The sequence below is a fragment of the Octopus sinensis genome, linkage group LG12, assembly GCF_006345805.1.
Source record: "Octopus sinensis linkage group LG12, ASM634580v1, whole genome shotgun sequence".
Lineage (NCBI taxonomy): Eukaryota > Metazoa > Mollusca > Cephalopoda > Octopoda > Octopodidae > Octopus > Octopus sinensis.
This window is the reverse complement of record NC_043008.1, coordinates 33,126,545-33,145,934: the sequence shown is the minus strand read 5'-3', so window position 1 is coordinate 33,145,934 and position 19,390 is coordinate 33,126,545. Positions and strand designations below refer to the sequence as shown.

Here is a 19,390-nt window from a genome sequence, read left to right as displayed (position 1 = left end):
TGTTTTTATTTCCCTTTTCTTTAAAAGTGTTAGATATATCTTGCATTGCAAATATAGAGGCAAATTGGTCAAGTCGGAAAAGTATGTCGTGACCAAGTTGTATTATAGTAAGCTCTTGTGACCTTGGACGGATAAAAAGCAAGGTGAACCTGAACAGGATTTGCACTCAGAATGTCAAGAGACTTGACCAAATAACTCAAAATATTTTCCCTCTCACTTTTCCAATTCTGCCAGTTCTCCACATATATATGTATATTCTTCAGGAAATTTTACACGAAAATCTACAGTCTGAGAAATCTGTGAAGCTGATGAAACCAACTTGTTCCAGACATTCTGATGCCATTTCTTATGAGGTAAGTTGTTTCCATGGAGGCTTATGGCTTAGTGGTTAGGGGTGTTGGACTCACGATCATAAGATTGTGTTTTCGATTCCTGGACTGGGTGATGCATTGTGTTCTTGATCAAAACACTTCATTTCATGTTGCTCCAGTCCACTCAGCTGTAGAAATGAGTACCACTAGTGGAGGCGCATCGCTTAGTGGTTAGGGTTTTGGATTTATGACCATAAGATTGTGGTTTCAATCCCTGGACCAGGCAGTCTGTTGTGTTCTTGAGCAAAACACTTCATTTCATGCTCCAGTCCACTCAGCTGTAGAAATGAGTTTATCCTGGAGAGGGATGGGCTCCTCCAGGCTTTCTTGCCCTAGAGACACTGCATGGCTGCAGCACCCCAACAGCCCCCAAGAGGTTAAGGGACTTGTCAAGTTGTTTCCTGTCAATCTTTTCACTATACATTCTTCTTCAAGTGACCACAACCAAAATGCATTTCACCACATTATGCCAGGAATCCCTGTTCTCTTCAGCTTTGACAGATTCTCAATTTCATGTTGTTCTCTCTGCCAGTATCATCAGTGTTGTTGAATAGTCTAAGTCCTGTATCAGGGTGTTGTAGTTTGCAAAATATAACATTCAATATGGCCCAGTATTCAGCACAATAGCAGTGGTTGACACAATCTACCCTACTTGGGACTACAATAATAGTGATGGGTAGACTGTTCCTATAATGATCCTCTTTGGTCTTGTACTTATACCATGGGATGTTTTGAGCCCTTATGAAAAATCTGGTGTATGTATCATCAAAGTGATCTTGAAGTTCCTTCTTTGTGGTCCAAAAGTGCCCTCTATACATGCCTGAAACTGGGATGCTCATGATTGGAATGCCTTTGATCATGAGTCTGCCTTTGGAGTCATTAATTAAAGTACTAGTCTTTATTAGTTTAAGACTAATTTGGAGGAGGACTTTTAGTCAATACCATTAATGGTATTGACTAAACTCCTCCAAATTTCAAACCTTGTGACTGTACAAGAAATCCTTATTATTTATTATGAAGAGCATGACTTGATAGAATCAGTAGAACAATGGACAAAATTCTTCACTGCTCAGACATAGTATGTACCTTTATATTCTGAGTTTAATCCTTCCAAAATTAACTTGGCATTTTATCTTTCAATAGTCAATAAAATAAGTATTGGGTACTTAGGGGGCAGTTTACTCAACTGCATCCGTCCTCCTAAATTTCTGGTCTTGTATCTCTGTTAGAAATCATTACTATTATTACCTCCACCTTAGCAAAGGCAAAGGTATTGTTTTCAGTTGTGTTTGCTTGCTTGTTTGTACATGGACAAGATATCTCAAGAACCACTGGATGGATTTGGATGAAACTTTCAGGAATGTTTGGTCTTGTGACTAGCACGAACTGATTAGATTTTGGGATCGATCTGGTACTCGACAAGAATTGTGAATTATTTGTTATATTTACTTTACTTTACATGAAGTATTATGATCTCTGATTATCTCTCTTGAAAGCATGCTCATGGTTTCCATGTAAGTTGTGGTGGCGTTGCTTTTCTAAAGTTTTATCTTTGTTTCTCTATTATTAATTTTACTCGCGTCACTGTCTTAGTAGAAACTGATGCATAAAGAAATCAAACTACATAAACAAACGGCACCAAAATCGTTCAAAAATTAAATAACACTAACATATGCAGTCACAATAAATTTAATTTATTCCCGGCAATTTTTAGTTTTACCAATTTTAAATATATTGCACCTGTTTAAAACCTCTTACCTACTTGACAATTGCATTTCTAGCTCTGTCTTGAAGGAAGCTTTACTTCTTGGACTCAGGTTTTTGTGCATAATGATGTTGTTAAACCTCTGTTAACAGCACCATATGCAGGTCCTTTCCATTTTCTTTCATGCATGGATAAATTTTTCACTATAGACCTTCATGGTCGTAAAGACAATATAAAGGTGGATAGACTAAAAAAGGCCTTCATAGAGAAAACAGTCTCTATTCTCACTGCAGATGACACACACAGCATTACAAACATGACCTGCACACCCACCTTCACACTCCATAACTACCATTGGGATTGATCAAGTTGCCTTGATGGAGGTTTACGCTCTCTGAGTGCTCTTGTTAATATTATTATTGTTAGATGGTGAGCTGGCAGAATTGTTAGCATGCTGAGCGAAATGTTTAGTGGCATTTCTGTTTTTATGTTCTGAGTTTAAATTCTACATAGGTCGACCTTGCCTTTCATCCTTTCGGGGTTGATAAATTAAGTACCAGTTGAGCATTAGGGTTGATGTAATAGACTTGCCCCTCCCTGAAATTACTGGCCTTGTGCCTAAATTGTGCTTCAACCAACGAGGACAAATAATATAGTGGATCTCTGCTTCACAAATAAAATGGACATTATCCATAATGTGAAAGTGACACCGACACTAATATCAGATCACAACATAATAGAGCTGTTTATGTCTGGACCAAAGGTGCCTGCAGCCACGTAGCCTATATGAAGCACCTGAAATTTCTCCAGTCTGAACTTTCGTAAAGCTATCTGGAAATCAATTGAAAAAGGGATCCTCAAACAGGATTGGCCTATCTCTTCACACTAGACATTGACATGAAACTCAAACAATTCATGTTCATAATGCAAGCCACATGTGACAAATCTGCCCCAGAATACAAGGGCAACACACACAAGAATGAGATACTTAGGGAGAAGAAAATTCTTATGAGACAATGGACAAAGATTACAAACTGCCCAGATAAACATCTCAAAAGTAGTGAAAAGTCCCACCTGAAAACAACACTTTTGGAGATTGAGAAAATTTGCATCAGTCCCATGAAAAATGAGAGCAGACAAGGAGGCCTGGGTTATAGAAAATATTAAGTCTGACCCTAAAGCTTTCTTTAAATTTGCCAAAGCAATGGCCTCAGTATGCTACAAGATAAGACTCCTCTTCCAAAAGGATGGCTCCTTCACAGGAAACCCAATGAGGATGAGTGAAATACTGAATGAACAGTTCAAAAGTGTTTTCACTACCTGCTTAGGATACAAGCAAACAAACCAGTAGAGCTCTGTAACCAAGGAGTCAATAATAATTGATTACATTGACATCAAAGAAGATATAGTACTAGCCATAAAGTTTTCCAACTATGCTGAGGCCATGCAGTGTGTGACATATCACACCATAGCTGACTTTATCAAAGGCTTTTGCAAAGTCGAGATATATCATGTCTAAATTTGAGTATTGAGCAGCTACTTTAACATCTAGTCATAGTGCTGTAAGAGCTGTGTCAGGCAGCTTCTATCTGCTTGAAAATGATGCTGGGTATCAGTCAGTTAGTCATTCTCTTCAAGGAATGCAATTAGTTTCCTGCAGACTATCAGTTCCATGACATGGCTGATGTGTGAGATCAAAGAGATAGGACTTCAATTTTTTGCATCTGTGGATAGGGCATATTATTCCCTCCTTCAATTTGCCTGGGAGCTTACCACTTGCAAAGAAGCTATGAGAAATAGTTGCACTGGTTTTGCAAGGGCTTGTTTCCATGACTAGAGAAGGATTGCTGGGAATCCATCAGAGCCAGCAGACTTTGCATTCACCTCATTTATGGCCAGTACTATATTTTCTTTGATGTTGATGTAATCAATTATTACTGTCTTCTTGGTTATAGGTGTAGAGGCAAAGAACTCCGCTGGCTACATGACTTTATAAAAGACAGAAGTCAGGTAGTGGTGGCCAATGGAGCCACCTCTAATGAAACACAAACAGTGAGTCGTGTTTCATAGAGCATTGTCTTAGGGCCACTGCTATTCATAGTGGCCCTCTCACACATGCCCTCAACTGCTCAAATAGCCACTGTTGCTAGCTATACAGGCATAAAAGTCTCTCAGAGGATACAATACTCAGGAAATATTGCAAACCTGTGACAGGACTTGGATGCAATATACAGATGGTCTGAGGATAATAACCTGCAGTTTAATGCTATTAAAATCAGTGCATGATTCAGGCGTTGACATGAGTAATGATGTATCTTTCTAGGTGCATATTACTAATTTGGCATTAAAATGCAGATGGGTGGCTGGATGGCTCCTCCAAACTTTCAGTACAAGAGAGCAAGAAACCATGATGGTCCTCTGGAGGATGTATGTACTCATCCACTTAGACTACTGCTCCCAACTATAGTCACCACACAGTATAAAATTAATGGCAGAACTTGAAGTTATCCACTGAAGCTACACAAAGAAAGCCACCTCAATGCAACATGTCAGCTACTGGGAAAAGCTGAAAAAGCTAAGACTGTACTCCCTAGAATGAAGGTGAGAAAGATATGCAGTGATATACATCTGGATAATCCTGGAAGGAAGTGTACCAAACTTTGACATTGAAAGTTACACAAACAGCTGAAAGGGACACCACTGCATAGTGCCAAATGTTGCGACATCGCCATCAAGATTCAGGGCCAGATACTGCAACAGTTTGGGTTTCAAGGGCCCACACTTCTTCAATATCCTTCCCAAAAGCTCTAGAGACCTGTATGGTGTGGATGTAGGTGTCTTCAAAACAAAGATTCCAGATGAGCCTATATCACAGCAGGAAGCAGACGAGGATAGCAGCATCAAACTCTCGCATTCATCAAATGCCATATACCAAAGGAGGTTTCAAAGCCAATGGTGATGCCCCAGTATGGCTGCAGCTCCTGAGTGGAAACCAGTTAAAGAGAGTTATATATATACATACATTATGGCTGCCCCGTCGTTATCGAGTATGGCCATTGCACGAAGCTTAACTGTTACTGGTGCTGTGATCGAATGTGACTTTTTAGCCCAGCTAAAGATCTACAATGTCTTGTACAGAATTGACAATGTATACATAAATACATACATACATATCTATCTGTTTATTTGTCTGTCTGTCTTTCATCATCATTGTTTAATGTCCGCTCTCCATGCTGGCATGGGTTGGACAGTTTGACGTGGCGCTGGCTAGCAGGGAGCTGTCTGGACTTCGACTGCCTATTGTGGTATGGTTTCTATGGCTGGTTGTCCTTCCTAACACCAATCATTTAACAGAGTATGCTGGGTGCTTTTTGCATGTCACCATCATGTCATACATATATGAAGACAGTTGGTATTATGCTGTAAAACAGATCCATCTACATCATATCTGCATAGAAAAATATGTATCATAAGACACACTTACTGCTTATGATAATGATGCTGATTATGATAATATACATCTGTATATAATGTTTTATAAAGCTTATTTGATAAATTACCTGCATGTTAGATAGATGTCTCCCACTCTCCTCTTTCTCCCTCACTCTGACTTTCTCTTTCTGCCTACACACACACACACACACACACACACATGTATATATTGCATACATGTGAATGTATCTATAAATATGCACACTTACATGCATATATATATATATGCATGCATACGGTTAATTCCTTCTTTCCCTTGCAGTTAATTCCTTTTGTCTTTGAAAATAAACTCTTAGTGAACTGTCTTGACATTTACAAGTAATTCTTGGCAATAGATGTCATGCTGGAAACTGCGAGTAGTTTTTCTAAAGTAGAGAGCAGACAACTAAATATTCCTGCCAAAAATATAAAGCCATACAAGTTAAAACAAAAAAAAAAAAACCACAATAATGTACCAAATGTGTTTTCATGTCCTCTGTCACATTGGAATTCCAGGAGAATTATTTTAGCTTAAGGGAGATTAGATCTACTGCTACTGTTGCTGCTAATACAACTACTACTGTTGCAGCTACAGCTGTTACTGCTGCCTTTGCTGGCGCCCCCCTACCACCACCACCAACACCAACACCGCCGCCACCACCACCACCACCACCACCAACACCACCACCACTACTACTTCATAAGGCTTAATGTCTCAAGATTCGCCTTCAGTACTTTGTTCCATGTCTTCCTGGGTCTCCCTGTGTATGTGTGTGTGTGTGTTTGTGTCTCTTTGTCTTGATAGTGTATGATAATTGTAAACGAATTTTACTGTCATACAAGCAGTGTCATTCACTTCCAATATTCTGCATAAACATGTCTGGCCCCAGGGCAGTATTGCCTTACATGGAAACAAGTGAAAGTTGGTGACAGGAAGAGCATCAAGCCATAGAAAACCTGTCTCAAATATGCTTTGGCTGACTCATCCAAGAATGGAAAAGTGGTTCTTAAATGATGATAATGATGATGACAAAGGGTGTGATCTGAGGGAAATTTGGCTGCTATTTCTAGCAAGGCAAACGACCATGTCTAGGATTCTTTTGTTGATTTTTGGTGGGGTTTGAGGGAGTGGTGATTTGTATTTTGCAACAGTAATGTTGTTGGCCAGCAGTGGTGGAAATGGTTGTGACAATGTTATGTAGGTGACGAAGGTGATGCTGATCTGAAGTAATGGTAGTGGAGAGGGTGGCAGTGGTGGGGGGTGGTGATAGTTAATGGTGCTGGTGATGGTGACAGTGGTAGTAATAGTAGGAGTAGTAGTAGTAGTAGTAGTGATGGAGATGGTACTAGTGACAATAATGACTTTGGTAGTAGGGGTGGTTGTAATGATAATGATAGCAGTAGTGGTACTAGTGACTGTGGTAGTAGTAGTGGTGGTGATGATGAGGATGATTGTGATAAGATGGTGACAGGTGGTAGTGGAGAAGACTATGATGATTGAAGTCATGATATTAGCAATGGCAGTAGCAGTTGTCATAGTGTTGATGTTGTTGTTGATGATAATTATTATGACGATAAATTATATTATAATTATGAAAATTGCAATGATGTTGTTATGAGTATTTTGACCCAAATCATCTCTGATTAAATAGGCTGATAATCAAAAGTATGCTACATGTGACCACCCCTCCTTTTATTCAGACATAGCCTACTTAGAACTAATTATTGGTTTCAAATTTTGGCACAAGGCCAGCAAGTTTGGGTTGGGGGTAAGTCATTTACATTGACCCCCAGTGCTCAAGTGGTACTTGTCTTATTGACCCTGAAAGGATAAAAGGTAAAGTTACCCTCAGTGAAATTTGAACTCAGAATGCAAAGACAGATGAAATGCTGCCAAGCAGTTTGCCTGGCATACTCACTTTACTCTTTTACTTGTTTCAGTCATTTGACTGCTGCCATGCTGGAGCACCACCTTTAGTCGAGGAAATCGACCCCAGGACTTATTCTTTGTAAGCCTAGTACTTATTCTATCAGTCTCTTTTGCCGAACTGTTAAGTTACGGTGATGTAAACACACCAACATCGGTTGTCAAGTGATGTTGGGTGGACAAACACAGACACACAAACACATATATATATATATACATATATATGACGGGCTTCTTTCAGTTTCTGTCTATCAAATCCACTCACAAGGCTTTGGTCGGCCCTAGTCTATAGTAGAAGACACTTGCCCAAGGTGCCACGCAGTGGGACTGAACCCAGAACCATGTGGTTGGTAAGCAAGCTACTTACCACACAGCCACTCCTATGCTAATGATTCTGCCAGCTCACCACCTTATCTGGGACTAATTATTCACATACTTTGTCTGTTGTTTAGCCCTGAGTCAGACTTGATCCATGTGACCTATCATATAGTCAAAACAGTCTAGCTGTGACCATCCTGTCATGTTTTAACCGGCATAATGTATCTAGGACTATAGCCATACCTTGTTATTGTTGTTATTTAACCCTGGATTAAACTTGATCCATCAGACCTATTATATGATCACAGACGCTCTAGTTGTGACCATCTTGTCGTATTTTAACTGGCATAATGTATCTAGGAGTATAGCAATACCTTGTTATTGTTGATCCAGCAGACCTTTGATATGATCAAAGATATTCCAGACATAACCATTCTGTTTTAAGTAGTAAAATATACCTAGGATTACATTACCCAGTGTTCTTCCAATTTTAATATATGTGATCTGAAACAAAGACTTCGGTGCTGCTTTTAGCAGATCAGATGACAAAATAATAATGGGGATTATAAAGAAAATAGATGTGTATATACATACATTTTAACATCCATTTTTCCATGCTCACATGGGTTAAGGAATTTACTGAGGCTGGTTTTTCTGTGGCTGGATGCCCTTCTTGTTGCCAACTCTCGTTTTCAAGTAAGGTATTTCCCCATGAGCAGACATGTCTTTACAGAAGATTAGAAATGAAGGATGCTGCTTGCCTGACAGTGGCACTTGCTCACAACTATCATGTGATGTCAAGGCAAGGAAACAGTAGCTCATGCATGCACACACACACACACACACACACACACACACACACACACAATAGGCTTCTTTCAGTTTCTGCATAACAAATCCACTTATTAGGCCTTGATTGTTCCAGGTATCAAGACACTTGTCCGAGTATCATGACATGCTGTGGGATTGAACACAAAAGCACACGGTTGGGAATCAAAATTCTCACCACACAGCTATGCCTGTGCCTGTCACACCCCAACATATATGTTGAGGAGGAGCTGAGAAACTTGTCCTTAGACAGGAGACCTAACCTAAATACTAATAACAGAAAGGACTTTGCTAAAGACCCCTAAAGACCAGATGTTTGTGCTAAACCAGTTGATAGATCAAGTCTACAGGAGTGGTCCATCTGGTAGCTCCCACAGTTTCCATTTTACCTAATTTTGCTGACAAGACTTTGGTCAACCTGAAGCTATAGTGCATGACAAGAGTTTTATCCCAGATATTGGAATCAAACTGCTGACCATGTTGTTGCCAAGCTATCTTCTTAAGCAGACAGCCATGCCTATAAGGATATGTATCTGTAATGATGATGATGACAATGGTGATGATGGTGGTTATGATGATGGTGATGGTGGTGGTGGTGGTGATGGTGATGATAATGTCAATGGTGGTGGCGGTGATAATGATGATAATGATGGTAGTGGTGATGGTGATAATGGCAATGATGTTGGGGATGATGGTGATGTGGGCTGTATGGATATATATCTGATGATAGTGATGATGAGGACAATGATGATGATGGTAATGGTGAGGATGGTGATGATGATGTGGCAGCTGTATAGATATGTATCTGATGATGATGATGATGATGGAGGTGGTGATGGTAAAGATGATGGTGGTGGTAATGATGATGATGATTGTGATGGTGATATTGATAATGATGATGCTGATGTTGGTGGTGATGGCAGTGATGATGATGATGATATGGCAGCTGAGGTTTAAGGCAGTGAGGATGTGACTGCCTGTGGCAACAAAATTCTGCAGACATGGCTATATCAGCCTGTTTCTAGGAATTGATAATATCTGTCTAAAGCTGTACCAATAATCTATAATACAAATTACAGTGTTAAATAAGCAACTAATATCATCATGGAAATGTCCACACTGAAGTGCTGACATGGTGAATTGGTTTCTAACATATCATCTGTCATTTACAGAATAATTAATTGATCTTTTAAACGATCCTATATTTTCTCGTAATCAATTTTATTTTTTGAAATATTAAAAAAATATTTATATATTTGTTTATTTCTTTAGAAATTGTCTTTTACTTTTTGATTCTTTACCACACACACACACACACATGCACCTCCATTTCTCTTCCTTTCTCTCAATTTCTCTTCTTTTCTCTCCATTTCTCTTCCTTTCTCTCCATTTCTCTCTCTCTCTCACACACACACACAAGGATGCAAATAAACACACTTGGGTTTGATATATAAAATATACATACATATATCATCATCATCATCATCATCCTCGTTTAACGTCCGTTCTCCAAGCTAGCATGGGTTGGACGGTTCGACCGGGGATCTGGGAAGCCAGAAGGCTGCACCAGGCTCCAGTCTTATCTGGCAGTGTTTCTACAGCTGGATGCCCTTCCTAACGCCAACCACTCCGTGAGTGTAGTGGGTGCTTTTTACGTGCCACCTGCACATATATGTAATCATATAAATATATATATATCTGAGACCCCCTTCGGTCACGACACAGACCATGGGATTGCACCTAGAAAGTTACCCTCTCAGGCACAAGTCCGGGCAAGGTTGTTTATGGAAGACCAGCAGTCGCCCATGCATACCAGCCTCCCCTCTCCATGCCACCAGTGTTATCCAAGGGAAAGGCAAAGGCCGATACAGCTTAGCACCTGTGACGTCGCAACTCATTTTTACAGCTGAGTGAACTGGGGCAATGTGAAATAAAGTGTCTTGCTCAAGAACACAACATGCAGCCCGGTCCGGGATTTGATCTCACAACCTCACAATTGTAAGCTCGATGCTCTAACCACTGAGCCATGCATCTTCACAAATATATATATATATATATATATATATATATATATATATATATATATATATATATATATATATTATATATATATATATATATAGGGCTATGTATAGAGAGAAACAAACACTGAAAATGCTCAGATGAACATTCATGTATAAGCATATAAATATGTATATATTTACAGAACAGATTTATATGGAGTACAAGAAGTACAGAAAACTAAGGGGAGAGGGCATGGTATCTCAGGTCCAACAGCTGTTTCTGGGGGCTCAGAGTTATGTAATAGTTGTAATGTTGGCAGACGGAGTGTGCAAAAAGTCAAGGATATGCAACCAGTAGTGGATGCATATAAACATTGCTGCGTGTGTGTGTGTGTGAGTGTGTGTTTGGGTTACTGACTCCTTGCCTTGACATCTTGTGATAGTGCTAAGCAAGTATCACTGTCATGCAAGCAACATTTTTCATTTCTAACCTTCCATGAAAACGTCTGGCCATGGAGAAACAAGTGAAGTGGACAACAGGAATGGTATCTGGCCATAGAAAATCCACCTCATAGCTTAGCAGCGGGCCTTAAAATGAACCGCATGAAAGCAAAATATATGCAGTCAAAAGATGTGGCACAAAATCAAATAGAGGTGAAAAGTGATGAGATTGAGAAGGTAAAGAAGTACTCCTGATTTGGGCACACAGTGAATATGCACTGAGGTATGGATGCTGAAATCTCCAAAGGAATAATGATCGGATGAAAGGCATTTACTTCACAGAATGTGCTCGAAGCAAAGACAGACAATACCATACATGCCAGACACTTCAACAGAATCATCCTACCTGTGCCCTTATATACAAGTGAGATGCGGCTACTATGAAAGAGATAGAACTTTGATTGGCTATAATGCAAAGGACCATGGAAACATCCAATCTAGGATTATCATTATGAGGTTATATTTGAAATGAGATAATGTGAATACCGAAATACAGAATACCGAAAGCAGAAGTTCCACTGGGCCAGACATGTCGCAAAGCTCACAGATAACAGGTGGACCTGCATAATTGCTGAGTGGTGTCCAAGAGACCAGGCAAAACTACTTGAAAGGCTTCCACAACAATGGGAAGATGATTTAGTTGAGTGATTTGGGCCAAAATGGAAAAGAATGGCATAATTAAGACAGAATTGGAAGTGTATTGTGACCAGCAGTATAAAATAGCATCTGATGGTCTGGTCGATACTGTGATACGCATCAAAGGTTCTCACCCCATTTTGGTCAAAGCTCCCCTTTTGACCCTTGGAGTCACAAATGGCCCTCCCCCACCTTAGAAAATATTTTTATGTTTCAATATACTACTTATTTTGATATTAGCAGATAATGATTAAAAAATAAAGGACGTCATTTTACATATGCACTTGTACACAGTCAGGAGTATAGATTTTCATACTGAAATGCAAAAGAACGAAATAATGAATTGTGTTTATTTCTACCACTTATGAGATCAACATGTTGTCTATTGAAAGAGTGCTCTTTGGTACAAGTAAATGCTGATGAAATCATTTCAAGTTTTTCTGATTTCCCTTATCAAAACAGCTAGAACTTGTGCAACAATCTGTCATATAAGTTGTCACCTGGTAAGAGGTTTTTTTTATGCTTAAGAAAGAGAGTGTATTTGATAGAAATACATATGTTAAAATACATATGTACTTTGTATGAGTAGCAAATTGAGGAGGATGGTATTCACTGTACTTGAATCTAGTTGGTTTGAGTCACAAAATCAGACCCGTTTTAAAATGACGTAAAAAAAAAAATCTGAAAATTTGTCATTATAAACATTCATTTCTTATTCAGGATCTAGTTTGTTTCATTTACAAAATCTGCATTTTTTTAAAAGGGAATAAAAAATTTGAAAATTGGTTATCTTGATGCGGTTTTCCATGCTTATTCCTATGAAGCTATGAAGTTCTGGAGAAAAAATTTGACACACAAAATTTTTTAAAATACGGACAGTCTGAGTCTACCGTTCGTTTCTCTTTATAATTTCCAAATAATTTCTTAAATACTTCAAAATCAAAATTGTGTCAATATGTGTGCCAGAAAATGTAGTTAAAAATTAAGCAAATAGATTTTTGGGAGATCTCTTCTTATGACTGACTTTTATTCCATTATTCTAATATCTTCTGAAACTTACACATATACATGTATAAATGCATACAGAAACAATACAAATTATACACACATACATGTTTACAGAGTTAGTTTTATACACATCCTTGTATATATATATATATATATATATATCTAAATATTTTGGCATATCTACACAGTTGTGCCCCAAAGACTTGCTTTTTCATAACCTTGAGAAAATTAAATCCTTTTTTTCTACAGATATTTGTACTTCTTAATGACTGTTGGAATCTTATTCATTAATTCTTGCTACTGTCTCATTTTTTGGGATTAAGAATTGTCCTTTCACACAACCATTCATGTGAATTATAATTATACTTAAGTCTGGCAATACCCTGTTCTTCAATTGAGCTGGGGAATTCATCATGATAGCAATATGAGCCAAACAGATATCACCATTCCCATCAAGTGGTACTTTCCCATTTCCTAATTGGAGGAGGCAGATTGAAAACTGTTTTGCACATTGGTCCCAATGTAATGAAGCTTGCATGTTAGTGTTGAAGGAGAATTTCAGAACTTTATTCCAGAGATGTGAAGACTTAATGCATGTTTTTATTTCACCAGATCTTGTTCCTCTCGGAATGACTGGTAATATCTGTCTGATGTCTCCTGATAAAACTAATGTAACTCCTCTTATTGTTGCCTCTGATGTCCTGTAAGGTCTTACCAAAAGCTTCCATTGTGCCTCTATGTGACATTCCAAATGATAAGGTGACATTGGCACAACTCTTCTGCTGAACCTGAATCTTTGGTTATCTTACAAATTAGACTGTCATTTGTGACCAGGTTTAGTGGTAACTTAAAAGCAGAATGAGCTGTTTGTCCCCCTGGGAGAATTGTGACAGCAAAGCCAGACAATGGTACAGCAACTGCAATTCTTTTTTGTTGCCTTACCTTGGAGAGAAGTAATGTTACAAATGTTTTACCTGTGCTACCAGGAGCATCAAGAAAGAAAATTCTTCTGCTTTTTTCTGACAATCGTGGAATGCTGCCTGCACACACACACACACACATGCACACACACACACACACACACACACACCACACACACACATACACACAGTATCAAACCACAGATGAAGTGGCAGTGTGTGTGTGAGAGAAAGAGAGTGTGTCACTTAGATATCACTCTCTCACACACACACACATACAGAAAATATGTATTTATGTATGTACGATTACATGACGACACACCCCTTCACTCATTCACAAACACACAGACACACACACCATACATAAATGTATACAAACGTACGTACAAAGATGTGTGCATGTGTGACTTACAAATACATAGAGCTGAACATGGTGTGAAAAAGAAAATAAATAAAAAAATTTTTATGTAAATAAACAAAGTGTGCAAGTTCCAGCAAAATAATGTCCATACTTTTTGGGCGCCACATGTTTAATTGCAAATTGTTAACATGATATTAGTGTAATAAAGAAATCAAACCTGGAGTGTGTGTGTGAGAGAGAGAGAGAATATTGCAAACAATGAATGAGATGGACATGGAATGAAAAAATAAATAACAGCACGTTGAAAAGTGTCTTGTACCAAATATTTAAATTTGTGAATTTAGTAAATATTTCTTTCAATAATTTATTGTAGTTGTTTACAAATAGCGAATTAAAACTTGAAATGAAAACATTAAAATTTAGACAGGGAGAGACTTTGCCGTTTTTATGTCAAAAGTTTACATTGAGAAATCTTTTTAAAGAAGTGAATCTAATGTTGAGAATTCCATTAAAAAATATCAATTTTCTTGGAAGTTAAGACGAATTGAAGTAGTCTTGGGTGAATTTTCAGAAAATCCCCACCCCCTCCTAAACCAGTTACCCCACAAATTTTATATATTCGAAATTAACATGATAGAACACATTCGTTGAAAATTTTATTAAAAAGTATCCATAATTCTGAAAGTTATGATCATGGAAATTGTGTTGGGTGGCATAAATTTGTAGTTCTTAATATGATGGCAGAAAGTAAATAAGAAATTTTAATAGAAAAGAAAGTATTGTAGGAGTTGAATGGAAATTTGTCACTCAGTGAACCAAAGAGCCAGTATCAGAGGAACCAGAAAGAAACTGTCAACAACAAGAAAACACAAGACCGTACGGATTATGAAATTACTTACATCAGTAATTGTGAACTTGTTCTGTCAGTAATTTGTTGTTGTTTGTTTGTAAAGAGCGATTCAAAACTTAGACTTACAGTGAAAACAATAACATGGAAGTTAAACAATGGAGTATGAAAATTGAAAGTGAAAAGAATAGGGTCTGTAAAATGGAAGTGAAAACAAGAGACATAGAGAGATATGTTACAGAGAGATAGAGACAGATAGAGAGATATACATAAAGAGATATGTTACGTCACTGACGCTAGAAAAGCGGAAGTAAAAATATTAAAATTTTTGAAAGACGTGAATGTAATATAAAAATCAATATTTTTCTTTTTAAAAACTTTTAATAAAAAATCAAATGAAGATCCTATAATATGTCCAAGGTAAAATTATTCATGCATCACAAGTATGGAAATAATTGGTGAAGCAGTTTTCACATGAAAAGTGAATACACACACATCTCTATTTTACATTTTAGATATATATATATATATATATAGAAATAATTGAGATTCAGTTGAATTAGGTATTTAAGTTGAAGCACCAAGTCAGTGTGGTATTATCCATACAACTCAAAGTAAGGTGAACAAAATCAAAATAAGCAACAATATATCAAGAGGTGATGCAGTACGACCGTTTCAAGCGCAGCTCAATTTAATTGAACAATGCAATCATTACATCAGTTTAAATGCAGGGCTATCTTCAGCCACATAAATAAATAGAATTTTTAATCAGTTGGACACATTAATATAATTTTACTCAAATTCTCTAACAGAGCAAGAAGAAGGAAAGAGTCCATGTTGCTACTAAAGCAGCTAAGAATATACTACACTTCTAGAACTGTATGAAGTTCGTTGGGGTCATAGCTTGTAAAGGATTGTGGTTTATTTTTAATTTTTTAGTTTTTTTTTATCAACTACCAAATCTAAGGCTAGAGGACAGTGTCTGTTTAGAATGGAGGGGAGGAGTGAGTTGACAGTTAATGGTCATAAATATTGTCAGGATTTTAGGATTTTTACAAGTACTGTCTATAAAGGAGGCTGGGTAGGGTAAGACCTCAAATCAAGATGTTAATTACCAGTTAAAGGGGCAAGATGCCAATAAAACTTATGATGTTAATACATAGGGAATTATCATGGGGTATTATGGCTGATTGTATATAAATATTATGTAGTATAAAGATAAAATTTAAGATTACTAAAAATGATATTATAACCATAATAGATAAACTGTGTATATATATACCAATTTTCAACATTAGAAAGGGAAGATTACATGGAATTAGTTTAATATTCATTCCTGTACTTAATTATTTACTTAATTAGGTGGTTTCTATAAAGATTGCTCTGGGTATTTACTTATGGAATACTGGGGCGAAATATATATATGCATACACACACACACACACACACACACGTGTGTGTGTTTGCTAATATTTGTTGTTTCTTTAGTTTTTGTTTACTTATACACATCAACAAATGAGCCAGTGAGGTACTCTCTGTGTGGTTATTCAATTTGTTAGAAATAACAGCCAAATCTCCCTCATGCTATGCTCTTGTTAGCATTAAAGAAAGAGAAAATGTTTATTCCTCTCCATAATTATGATTAAAATTAATATTTTTGATTTTGTTTGGCTCTATGAATTTAATTTTTTAAAAATGTTTCTGTCCATTGCTTAATACAGAAAATTGGAAAATCCTGACCAAAACAGAGAAATTCTAACTTGACAAAAAATATAGAAAGAGAAAGAAAAGGTTCTGTTTTCCAAAGTCAAAAGATGTGGTTTTAGCTGGGGTGTAATTTTATAATTAAAACAAATTCAAAATTTAAATTTCAGAACATAAAACTTATCACATTATCTGGTGTATAGCCACAGTTCAAATAGGTACAAAACCTAAAATGTGTGTGTTAGTGTGTGTGTGTATGTGTGTGATTGGGTCTTTAATAGCCAGGGGTCAATTTAAGTTCAATCGCAAAATGAATTCAAAACAGCAACACATACCCATACATAATACCCATACATACACACACATACACAAATACATACCTATCAGCCACTCCCAAAAGCCAGTTTGATCCAAAATTCTGACCACCATTCTTTATATATTTGCACACACACACACACATTCAGCTTTTTGCTTTTATTCATTTCTTTTTTTCTTTTAATTGTCTGTCACTATTCATCTGTTTTTAGATTTTGTTTTTGTTTTGGGGGTTTCACTTTAGTGACACCAGTTACACATAGTACCAGGAATTTGCTTGGTGTCATCAAAGTGAAAAAAGTGTTTTTTAAGTTTTTGAAAATTTGAAACAAGAAGGCATGGTTTTTTAAAACTATCACAGATGTGAAAATATGGCTACTACTCATTAATTTGAAATTAAGCTTACCAAAGGCGAGGGTCTTCCACCGCCCCTCCTAGCACCCCCAAGTTTCCTAACACCCTCTAGTGCTCCATTGCTCCAAAACACCCACTCGGTTCCAAATGGCCCTCGTTGAGAACCTTTGATATGCATCTATGCAAAAGTGTTCATGTATGTATTTGAGCATCTGTGTGTCTGTTGAATGTTTGCAAAACTACATTCACTTATGACTACTAACAACGGCATCACTGTTTTGAGTTTCCCTAGAGAAGATGATACAACTGTTTGTAGGTGGGGAGCAACTGGTAACATTTGTTGGCATCTCTTACTATCAGATCAGCCATTAGCACTGTACTTTTGAATTCCTCTAGAATTAAAAAAAAATCCATATTGTTATATTTGGGGATGGTAAAATCTTTTTTTTTTTGTTAAGTACATAAATGTAAAAAAAGTTCCTTACTTGAAAAACATGTTAAATGGAATGAACAAATGAATAGTATATCTCTACATGTCTTCATGTATCTGTCTATCAGTGTATATATATATATATATATATAAATATAGGCGCAGGAGTGGCTGTGTGGTAAGTAGCTTGCTTACCAGCCACATGGTTCTGGGTTCAGTCCCACTGCGTGGCACCTTGGGCAAGTGTCTTCTGCTATAGTCCCAGGCCGACCAAAGCCTTGTGAGTGGATTTGGTAGACGGAAACTGAAAGAAGCCCGTCATATATATGTATATATATATATGTGTGCGTGTAAATTGTGTGTCTGTGTTTGTCCCCCTAGCATTGCTTGACAACCGATGCTGGTGTGTTTATGTCCCTGTCACTTAGCGGTTCAGCAAAACAGACTGATAGAATAAGTACTGGGCTTACAAAGAATAAGTCCTGGGGTCGAGTTGCTCGATTAAAGGCGGTGCTCCAGCGTGGCCGCAGTCAAAATGACTGAAACAAGTAAAAGAGTAAATATGATGGTAGTCCCTTGTAGTCCAAGAGAGATGGTTTAGCAATTTAATACTGAACAACCTGCACAAAGGATTTGTTTAAAGCAATCAAATGTTTTTGCTGTACATTAATCTTACTCCGTCAATCCTCCATCAAATTCATGTTGCCTGAACTGGTGCATGGTGAGCTACATGTCAGGTGTTGAAGTGATCATGGAGCAATGTAAGATAAAGTGATTTTGCTCAGGAACACAACACATCACCTGCTCCAAAAATTGAAACCATGATGAAATGATCAAGAGTGCAACGCCCTAATGACTAGGCTATACATCTTCACATATATACTTATGGACACACACACATATATGTATCTATCTATCTATCTATCTATCTATCTCTCTCTCTCTATCTATCTATCTATCTATCTATCTATCTATCTATCTATCTATCTACCTACCTACCTACTTACCTACCTACATACCTACCTACCTATCTATCTATTTATGTATATATATATATATGTGTGTCTTTTTCCATAACTTTAGGGTGAAATAACAGGTTGTACAGCTGATGGAGTTATTATTCTGGAAGACTCAATTAGGTAAGAACACTTGTCAGGACAAACCTTTTATGAACTGTTATTTACACTATTGTTGTTGTTGTTGCTGATGCCCTCACATTGAGGCATCTTATTTAGTAATGTTGTTATTGCAGTAGTTGCTACACACACACACACACACATACAGTATTTATGAACCAAAACCTGTGGAAACACGAGGCATTCTCACAAGTTTGCACCTGATGAATAAAAAATACTACTTAGAGTACAAGAATACAGTGAGCCTGTTACCCTAATGTATCAGAGATCTATGCATTGTTACTATCAATTTGTCTTTCCAGACTGTACTTGTTGTATAATTTGGCTTTTGTAATTTACAAACCTTTTCGAGTTGGCACTGTACTCCAAGTTTCCAATGTTCACCGAAAGTATTTTGGCAAGGTAAGTTATATTTGGCTGTTTTTATTTATTCATTTTCCTTTATTTTTCCCCTTCAGCTGTTGTTTGGTCATTGCATATTCCCAATTCCAGCAGATCTACAGGAGCTGTAAATCACACTTGTTTGGGAAGGTCTGAAGGCCTGCAAGATGTGAT

At 37.3% G+C, this 19,390-nt stretch overlaps 1 protein-coding gene across 3 annotated transcripts in view; it reads left to right on the top strand.

The window, feature by feature from the left end:
- LOC115217885 (CST complex subunit CTC1-like) overlaps window positions 1-19,390 on the top strand; it is a 133,560-nt gene that overhangs the window by 25,967 nt on the left and 88,203 nt on the right. For all 3 annotated transcript variants that reach the window (XR_005001454.1, XR_005001453.1, XM_036507832.1), the window contains exons 9-11: window positions 264-353; window positions 18,783-18,838; window positions 19,138-19,237. Coding sequence is in view for 1 of the 3 variants with exons in the window: in XM_036507832.1 (XP_036363725.1) it covers window positions 264-353; window positions 18,783-18,838; window positions 19,138-19,237 (246 nt within the window). In the remaining 2 variants the exon portion in view is untranslated. The remainder of the gene's footprint in view (window positions 1-263; window positions 354-18,782; window positions 18,839-19,137; window positions 19,238-19,390) is intronic.